This window comes from Rhinopithecus bieti, unplaced genomic scaffold, assembly GCF_001698545.2.
Source record: "Rhinopithecus bieti isolate Rb0 unplaced genomic scaffold, ASM169854v2 scaffold_41082, whole genome shotgun sequence".
NCBI lineage: Eukaryota > Metazoa > Chordata > Mammalia > Primates > Cercopithecidae > Rhinopithecus > Rhinopithecus bieti.
This window is the reverse complement of record NW_016817890.1, coordinates 2,107,719-2,118,025: the sequence shown is the minus strand read 5'-3', so window position 1 is coordinate 2,118,025 and position 10,307 is coordinate 2,107,719. Positions and strand designations below refer to the sequence as shown.

Sequence of the window (10,307 nt, the reverse complement as noted above, 5' to 3'; positions counted from 1 at the left end):
CCTTGTGATCCGCCCGTCTCGGCCTCCCAAAGTGCTGGGATTACAGGCTTGAGCCACCGCACCCGGCCGTTAATTTTATGAGATGACATTTTTGTTCTTGTTTGATAGTTTTCTTGGGGCCTTATTGTTGTTTTATAACTCTGGTTTGTTTTGTTTTGTTTTTTGAGACGGAGTCTTACTCTGTCTCCCAGGCTGGAGTGCAGTGGCGTGATCTTGGCTTACTGAGACCTCCGCCTCCCAGGTTCAAGCGATTCTCCTGCCTCAGCCTCCTGAGTAGCTGGGACTATAAGGCGCGTGCCACCACATCCAGTTAATACTTGTATTTTTAGTAGAGACCAGGTTTCACCATATTGGCCAGGCTGGTCTCGAACTCCTGACCTCATGATCCTCAGTCCTCAGCCTCCCAAAGATTACAGGTGTGAGCCACTGTGCCTGGCCTAACCCTGAGTTTTAAGCAGTACCTGAAAAGATTTTTTTTCCAGAGAAGTTACTTGGTTTCTTTAGTGGCTTTTGTAATTTGTTTGAAATAGGGAGAAATTGGTTAGTTAAGTTTGGTCTTAGAAAAAAGTGATCTTCATTTTAGGAAGAGCATTTTCTCTGGAAATGATGATAGCTACCTGTTCTGGAAAAGGTGGCTAATGAAAGTGCTCTGGATGAAGAGAGAAGTACTTACCATTTGTTGGAATTCATTAGTTTGATGCTCTAGCGGCTTTATGTTAAGGGCTCTTTCTGGCACCAAAGAAGTGAAGAAGTATCAGTCACCTGGTTGTGGTTTTTCTGGCATGCCTCTTTTTGGTAGACAGCTGTGAGGTGGTTATGGTTGGTTCTCATAATTTGATGGAGTTTTGCTATATGATTCAATGACTCCCTTTTGGTCTCCTTTTTCTAACCTTAGTAAGTTTTCTCTTATCTTCTGGTCTGGAAGGATAGAGATGGTAGCCTATATATCGCTAAGCCCAGAAGATAATGAGGCCTTTGTCTTGTTTTACATCACGTTCTAGATGTTCTTGGTTTGACATCTGGTCGCAAGCCCCTTCCTGGAGGTTTGATCAGGCTGGTGCTTCAGGGGATATCATTGGAATGGGCTATGTCTGCAAAGGGGAATGTGTCTGATCTCTTAGAATGGTTTCTGTAAGCAGAATGAGGTAGGTAGAAATTTTCACTGATTTTTTGTGGTGGTTTTTTGTTTTTTTTTTGTTTTTGTTTTTGAAATAGAGCCTTGCTCTGTTGCCCAGGCTGGAGTGCAGTGGTGGGATCTCGGCTAACTAGTCTCTGCCTCCCAGGTTCAAGCGATTCTCCTGCCTCAGCCTCTTGAGTAGCTGGGATTATTGGCACGTGCCACCATGCTGGGCTAATTTTTGTACTTTTAGTAGAGACGGGGTTTCGCCATGTTGGCCAGCCTGGTCTCAAACTCCTGACCTCAGGCAATCTGCCCCCTTGGCCACCCAAAGTGTTGGGATTACATGCGTGAGTCACTGCGCTTGGCCAATTTTTATTCCACTTGGAAATTTATGGAAGCTTGAAAGAATTTTTAAAAAACAAAACTTTTTTGGGGAGTGGTAGTTCAAACTAGTTGTTGACGATTCCTCTCTCACCAAAGGCAGATGGTCAGTTTGTTTAGAACTTGAATGAACTAGAATGAATTGTGAAGTAGAATACTGAGGTATGGTCCCTAGGTTATGAATGAAGAGAATCCTAGACTGAGTGGGTTTGATTCCCTGCATCAGGTGTGGGTATAATCTGATGAGATTTTTTTATTTTCCTATCATCAGCTTGGCTTCAGGAAATCTTTAGTGTTGTCTCTGTTGAAGCCATATAGGAGGTTAGAAATCTCTTATTGTCCTAGGTCATATAAACAGTCATATTTCCCCACTATTTAAAACAAGATGAAGGTAGTCTCCTTATTTCAGGAGGCAGGGTCTTAGGGGTAAAACTAAGACAAACAGGTTTCTGGACAGTTTCTCCTCAGTTGGGGGCTCGGGGTTCTTGACTAGTCTTCAAAGAAGGCCTGAAGTACTAGGTGATAGAGAAAAGACAGGATAAGGGGCATTAGATATAGATATCTGTGGCTGGGGAGAGAAGGGACAATGAGAATGATTTATGCTGGTCATTTTATGTGCCAGGGTACATAGGGTGTTTTTTTTTTTTTTTTTTTGGGGAAGCCTAGTCTGTCCTGAGATATTACTCCTGAGATGTAAGTGAGCCACGTGCAGCTGGCAGGAAGCTGAAAGCTGTTGGTTGGGAGAGGCCTTAATTTTTACACATGTCCCTGCCTGGAATGCCCTATCACAGGGGAGGGTCCCATGCTGGAACTGGATCAACAGCTGCCGCCTGTCCCTGGAATCACAGGAAGCGGAGGACGGGGTGCCTTTGTATAGAGAGCTCTGAAGCCAGACAATAGTTTGTGCTGGCGGGGCCATGTGGCGAGTCATGTGACCTGGGGCTGTTTTCTGCTGGGGTCCTTACCCATCTGTTCTCTCGGCTCTTTCTGGGTTATCAGGCGCCAGTCCAAGTCCTCCCAGGCAGCCAGCTTCATGGCCAGAGATTACGAGCACTAACCTTCCTGGCAGGGGCGGTGTGGCTTCGAGTTTATGCAGATTAGCCATGTGTTTCTCACTTCAAGGCGTTCCACAGGAAAAGCCTTTTCCTGTGTTTGGCTCTCAGTGGGCGGTTCCCAGCTTACTGTACTGGGACTCAGCAAGCAGCAGGCATGCACCAGAGGGATCACAGTACACTGGCCCCCCTCTCCATTCCACCTCCAATGCTACGTCACCACAACACAACCACTCGCGCTCTCATACTGTTGGTGTCATTCATTCAGTGCCAAGATTGCTTTAAAAAATTCCCTTGGCCCCAGTTCAAACAGGAGTACAGCTGGGATGTGTTAGATTTTAGGCAGTCTGCCCTCAATTTGAGATGAGTTATAAATAGCAGTGCCGACTTCCTTAACTACCGCTCTCTGAGGTAAAATGCAGGTTAATTACTGTGGGAATCAATTAGGGGGGTTCTTTTGGTTAAAGAGCCAGGGATGCATTTTTTTATTGTTATTATTAAAAGTCATATAACAAATCTAGCCAGGAATAAATTGAAAGCACAAGGAGTAATAATATTTAAATATCCAGAAGTCAAGGTTATAGCTCTGGGTTTACACTGGACCCAATAGTTAGCATTTAGGATGACAAAATGAGTGGTGGTCAAGACTTCTCTCTGATGGACACCTTTTTGGCAGCCCCTGGCCCAACCCTCTCTGTTCTTATTTTTGCTAGCCCTTGGCACTGTTGAGTACTAAATTTAGCTCCTTAGGGTTGCTGCCTGGTCACTTCTTTCTATATCCTTGGATTGGAACTGGAGCTTTCCTCAGTTGTACTTTTATTTAAATAAAATTATGAAGTTTCTCTTTCCTGGTGCCATTGCCACGTGGTGTGGTACATTTTTGTAAATGGTGTATCTCTGCTTAGAAGTTTTGAGTTCTTGGCTCTGTCTTCTCTGCTCTCTCCTTGGTCATGGTCAGATGGAGAATTTGAAGCGTATTTTAATCTGTGAATTTCACAAAGTGGTTACTTTGGGTTATAAGACATTTAGCCCAGGTCCACCTTAAAAGTCTAGTCTGTTAATTTCAGCAGTTTTTGAGGGTCATTTTGGTTTTCCTTGATGCAATAAGAAGTTGTAAGAGGTTCCAGTAGCCTATTAGTCTGGAGGGTCTTGTAATTCTGTTGGCTTGGAGCAGGGGAACTCCCTATGTAAGGGGTCTGTCTGCTAGCTGTTTGTTCTCAATATATTCAGAAGGACAAGTTGCTAGGTGTCCTTGCCTTTGATGCCCCTAAACTGCATCTTTTGATACATTTCATTTGGCAGGCAGTTTATAACATGGCCATTGATCTGGAAGGAGATAAGTGGTGGATGGAGATGAGGAGTTTTCTTATGGCTCTTTCCTCCTTTTTTATTTTTATTTTTTATGAATTCAGGAGAGTATATAGCAGGGGGCCTGACTTTGCTGATCAAGGGGCAGCATTTTCCTCTCAATTATGTGTTTCTGTGGCAGAGCCTTTGCTTTTGAAGTGTAATCACAGTAATCTACTCCTGTGGTTTCCCATTGAAAGGATTTCCTCTGTCTTTCCCAGAGTGGAATCTCTCTGGCTTTTTGCAGCTAGGGTTTGGTGTTTCCATCCCCTGCCTTGTGCCTGCAGACTGCTGATACTGGCTTTTGTATCTTGCATCTAGGGATTTTTCTGGTGTGAAATTGCTGCTTTCCAATAAAACTGATCAGTGAAGATTTAAGGCCCCTTCTCTGTTACGAGAGATTGGGAGATGGCATTTCATCTATAACTGCAAATCACAAATCTTTCACGATGGTTTTAAATGTCATAAGTGTGAGTTAGGTCCCTGCCGACCTCCCCTTCTGATTCAAGCAGATGTCTAACTTTTACATGAGACCAGAATAATCTGATTGTTTGAACTGAATATATATTTAGTTTGCCAAATAGGCTATATATTCTGTTGATCATAAGCCTTTTGTGATGGGAGGGAGTCAGAAATCTAATGACCAGAAAAAGGAAGCATACTGATTTTATTTTAGAATAAAATTTCTTTGATGTACATTTATTTTTTGGTCTACAAAGATTTCCTAAAGTTGAGGTGGGACATTCCTTGAACCCTTTATAGCCCTCATGTAAACAGCTGTACTCAATTGGGAGTGCAGGCCTCCGTGTAAGAGAGGAAAACGTGACTTGTCCTTAGCCTTTTGTTTTTAAGCAGTGTATATGAGGAATCCCCTGCAGTTCTGAAATTCTCCCTGGTATCAACTTTTTTTTTTGAGACAGAGTCCCGCTCTGTTGCCCAGGCTGGAGTGCAGTGGCATGATCTCCGCTCGCTGCAACTTCTGCCTCCTGGGTTTAGGTGGTTCACCTGCCTCAGCCTGCTGAGTAGCTGGGATTAACAGGCGCGTGCTACCACGCCCGGCTAATTTTTGTATTTTAGTAGAGACGGGGTTTCACCGTGTTGGCCAGGCTGGTCTGGAACTCCTGACCTCAAGTGATTCACACACCTCAGTGCTGCGAATACAGGCCTGAGTCACCGCGCCTGGCCTTGGAGGTTTTTTGTTTGTTTGTTTGTTTTTGAGACAGTCTTGCTCTGCTGCCCAGGCTGGAGTGCAGTGGTGCGATCTCAGCTCGCTTCAGTTCTCCGCCTCCCAGGTTCAAGTGATTCTCATACCTCAGCCTCCCGAGTAACTGAGGCTACAGGCATGCGCCGCCACACCCAGCTAATTTTTGTATTTTTAGTAGAGGTGAGGTTTCACTATGTTAGCCAGGTTTGTCTCCCAACTCCTAGCCTCAAGTGATCCACCTGCCTTGGTCTCCCAAAGTGCTGGGATTACAGATGTGAGACACTGCGCCCAGCCAGGTTACTCTTAAAGTGTGCCTGTTTTCCCTTGAGTATTGTTATCCTTCTGTCTCCTCTTTCACTTCAGTCCAGCTTTTTTTCTACCTTCAAAGTCATAACCTGTGTTAGAGTTAGATTTTAGGGTATAACCCTGGCTTTATGGCTAGATAGTTTGATTTGGGCTTTGTCCCCATAGCGTGTCCTACCCTTTTTTGGAAGAGGACAGCGTTGCACATTGAACAGTCACTGAGCCCAAGCTCTGTACTTTGGTATTTGGGAGAGCTTTGAAGATAAAACCCCTGATCTCTGGCTTCCCAGAAGCTAGTCTTAAGAAATGCAATCAGTTAGTGGAATAGTTAGCTGCAACTAAGGGTTAAATCTTAGGATGCTAACTGGATTTACAATAGGGCGTTTAGAAATGTGAGAGACCAAAGTGTGCTGAAGTGGCTTCATTTTGAAAGGTCAAATTTCTGTTACTAGAAGCCACTGTGGACAGGAGGGCAGGGCAGGATGCCATTGCTTAGAGCTGGGTGTGGACAGTATGTGGGGAATCTTGGAGTGAGACTGAAAAAATGTGGAAAACCGGGTCTCATTGTAGAGGGCTTTAGAGCCAGGTAGAAGCACTGTTTTATCATTACTGATAATCGCTACCATTTATTGGACATTTAAATACCAGGTACTGTGTGAAGTATGTTATGTGCATTTAAAGAACTGATGTGTTCAAGGTAGGATGGTGAGAGAGGTAGGATTTGAACCCAAGTCTATCAGATTACTATACTGTGCTCTATGTAATTATACTGTGCAGGATTTAGTAGTTAGGAAGTTTGAAACTATTATTGACCAGGGAGTGGTGGAAGTGATTTGGGAACAGCATTGTCCTAGAACTGCTCTAACATAATAAGCCACTAGCCACATGTAGTTATGTGAATTTAAATTAATTAAATGTAAATAAAAATAAAAATTTAGTTCCTGAGTCATATTTGATAATTTAAGTGTTTAATAGTTATCCATCACAGAAAATGTTATTGGCCAGTGCTTCTCTAGATGACTGGTTCTTAGCTAATAGTATATACCAGACTCATTCAAAGATCTTTAAGGAGGTTGGAGAAGAGCACAAGCCCTTCCAGACCCAGTAAATTGGAATCTCTAGAAAGAGGCCTAGCCATTTATGAAGCTTCACAAAAAATTCTAATCTGCATCCCTGGTTAATAGCTACTGCTCTAAAAGCTCTATAGTAACCATGGTAATGACTGCCCCTCATGTTGTGGGGAGACCTAGACTGACAGAGATACCCAGAGCAGGCTCATCTCTTTGTTCAACAAAATAGTCTCTGCAGTTGGAGGCCGCATGGACAGCAGCTGCAGTCTGGGATGAGATGAGGACCTCAGTGTGATATGTGGCATGATATGGCCATGTAAGCCCCCAAGCTGTTTACAGGAGAGAATGGTGATGTTTTGGCTCCATTGCCAGGTGTATTGGGGAGGACCATATGCTATTTCTTAATTGTTGTTAAATTTGAACTTCCTAAGTAACTCTAAAATCCATGTAGCTCTGAAATTATGATTGGGAATGTTATTGGAGCTTCTAATATGGATGAAAGACTTGGGCAAAAATTGTTTAGTTAGGATTGTGGGAAACAGTACTTTAATAATATTGACATGTAGGGTTGTTGGAAACAGTACTTTAATAATATTGACATGTAGTAGTGATTGGGGACACAGTTTTAGTATGATTTTATACAGTTCAGAAACATGGGAGAGGAGTATTCCCATCATCACTCACCAGGTTGAGATTTCAGATATAGCCTAAGAAATAACTGCTTCTCTTTTTTCCTTTTGATATTAAGAAGAACAGCCTCTGTGGCTTATTATCTGTTTTCTTTCATGAAAGCTCACTTCCTCTACTATAAAACACTTAATAGCATTATTAAAAAATAAATACAGAGAACCAATTGTTTGGATGTCCCCTTCCTTTATTTTGGAGGTTTTGTTGTTGTTTAAGGTCTTAATATCTTAAATTATAGAATAGCTTATTAATTTGGAATAATAGAACTGGAAGGAACCCTAGGGATAACCTAGACCAGTCCTTGGAGGTGGGTTCTAGCGGTCTGTTTTAACAAGCCTTTCAAGTGATTCTGATGCATGCTAAAATCAGTGAACCACTGAACTCCTTCATTTGACAGTTAATGATAGGCCTAGATTATCAGTATCTACTTTACCCCCAATGTAAGAGCCAGTTTTTAAGTTTTATATCAGCCTCATGCCTACTCGGCATCTTGTGTGTGTCTAAAAGATGCTTAGAGAAACTTCCCCCTCCCTCCACACCACCAATAGATATAGGTAGATACTTCTGGAAGGGGAAAGTGTGCTCTGGAGTGCCAGTAGGATAAAGGCATATCAAAAAGTGAATGAGCTGATTGAACCTGTTGCTCCACAAAGAGCTGGAAAGAAAGCAACATCCATGATGGTCTACCATTGAATCTTCTTGTCTCTCAGAGAAACAAAAGTTCTGTCCTCCTTATATCTTCAAACTCTTGAATATTAAAGGAAATGAGCTTTTCAGTTGAGATATACAAGGCTCTTAATTCAGAGTTACCGTTCCCTCAACTGTCACTTAGCTTCTTTGCTTATTTGGAAGAAAGCATAAATTTAACTGTGCCGTAGTGCAGATAGGCTATAGGTGTTTAAGGGGAGTTTTCACTGTTGGAAAAATAGAAACATCTAGATGTTTGTGTATATGAATTCCCCGTCATAGTATTGAAGCATCAATTTTGGTGTTTAACAAGGTGATGGCAGTGCATAGCAGCACCGTCCTCTACCAACTGAAGGGCCTTTGTTTACACCTGGCCTGTCCCTTGGATCTCAAGCAATACCACAGTTACAAAGTAGTTTTTAGCTTACAAGATGTTTTCACAAATAGGTGGTATTTTCATTTTTCAAATGACAAAATTAGGGTTCTGAGGCGGGGCAGTTGACTTAAAGGTTACTAGGTTAATCTCATTGCTCTTTCAGAGTAACTGGATTTCTTTGTAGCATACAGACTGAAAAAACCTGTATACTTGGGTTGTATATTCAGTGGCCAGAGACCATCAAAGCTCAGGTTAATGAAATGCTTTTTATTTTGTAGCCATCCAGTCCAATGGATCAGATGGGCAAGATGAGACCTCAGCCATATGGCGGGACTAACCCATACTCGCAGCAACAGGGACCTCCGTCAGGACCGCAGCAAGGACATGGGTACCCAGGGCAGCCATATGGGTCCCAGACCCCGCAGCGGTACCCGATGACCATGCAGGGCCGGGCGCAGAGTGCCATGGGCGGCCTCTCTTATACACAGCAGGTAGATCGTGATTCTGATTACCTTGACCCTTGTTGCTGTCCAAAATCTGATCTGTGAGCTATAGAATCAGAATGTATCCTTGGCTTCCAAGCCTCTTGACAAGACTGTAGACCTGTTGGCTCAGTTAATTACAGAGTGCTACTAGCAAAGCCAAAGCTATAGGCACCGTCCCATGTGTGTTCCAAGGAAAACTACTCCCTGGTCACAGGTACATATCTCTTTTTCTCTTGACCTGACAGGCCAGCTTATACCTAGTGAGTGGTGACCTCTGAATGAGGTGGGATGAAAGGCAGCGGCTGAACACCTAGGCACTGCTACTACTTAGAAAACCATTCATATCATGTGCCCTGGGGACAGAAAAGGACCTTTATGCTTCTGAATGCCTTTACCATATCTGCCATCTGATTCAAAATGAATGTTACTGGGAGTAGAAGAAAAGGGGAAGATTGAACAGAAAAGATGTTAACAGCATTGTTACAAATGTTAAGATTTCCCCTTATCCATCTCCTTTTGTCGAACCATTCACATCATTATCTCTTTATTGTCATTTTTGTGTTGACAAAGTTTTCTATCACTTATATTTGATACTCATACTGAAAATAGGGAGAGAATATAAAACAAATTTTACTTCTAAGACTTTAAAGCAAAGTATGCCTTTAATATAGAAAATTGTCTCTTTTTTTCAATAGAGGAAAGATGAGGTAATTTATTTATTTATTTACTTATTTTATTTTATTTTTTTGCCTGCTTACTAAATATATACCCAGTGACTAAAATAGTGCCTGGTACAAGTAATCGAGTAGGCTCTCAAATATTTTTTTTGAATGAAAACTAAATTAAAGAACCAAAGTAGCTAGTGATTTGCACACTGTCTGAATTACTAAACCATAGGTTTTCAGTTGGCTGAGCCAGGCTGCTATTGACTATTCATTGTGGTTAGGGTACAGATTCCTAACACTTATAAAAACATTCTAGGCCGTGATAAAAAGAGTAGGCTCATTGGTAGAAACAGCTGCTCTTAAACTCGTGTTAGTTGTTTCAATAGTAAATAGTGTAAATTTTCAGTGGATAAATGTCCACTTGTAAACAAACCACCTAAAAACCCAGCTTGGCCGTCCTTCCTAGCTCAGTTTAGGCAGGGATGAAAGAAAAACCCTGGGCCTCCTAAGTATGAGGCCTTGCATGCTTGCTTTCTATACTCATCCTCAGTGCATAGCTTCTGACAAAACACTTCATCTTTCCTCATTCAGGAGAGTCAGTGCTAAAAGTATATTTTCGTTTCCTACAGATTCCTCCTTATGGACAACAAGGCCCCAGCGGGTATGGTCAACAGGGCCAGACTCCATATTACAACCAGCAAAGTCCTCACCCTCAGCAGCAGCAGCCACCCTACTCCCAGCAACCACCGTCCCAGACCCCTCATGCCCAACCTTCGTATCAGCAGCAGCCACAGTCTCAGCCACCACAGCTCCAGTCCTCTCAGACTCCATACTCCCAGCAGCCATCCCAACCTCCACATCAGCAGTCCCCAACTCCATACCCCTCCCAGCAGTCCACGACACAGCAGCACCCCCAGAGCCAGCCCTACC

At 42.8% G+C, this 10,307-nt stretch overlaps 1 protein-coding gene across 1 annotated transcript in view; it reads left to right on the top strand.

Moving 5' to 3' along the window:
• The window catches only part of ARID1A (AT-rich interaction domain 1A), an 89,765-nt gene that overhangs the window by 28,621 nt on the left and 50,837 nt on the right, over positions 1-10,307 (top strand). The window contains 2 exon segments of the mRNA XM_017856336.1: positions 8,506-8,718; positions 10,007-10,306. Coding sequence (XP_017711825.1) covers positions 8,506-8,718; positions 10,007-10,306 — 513 coding nt within the window.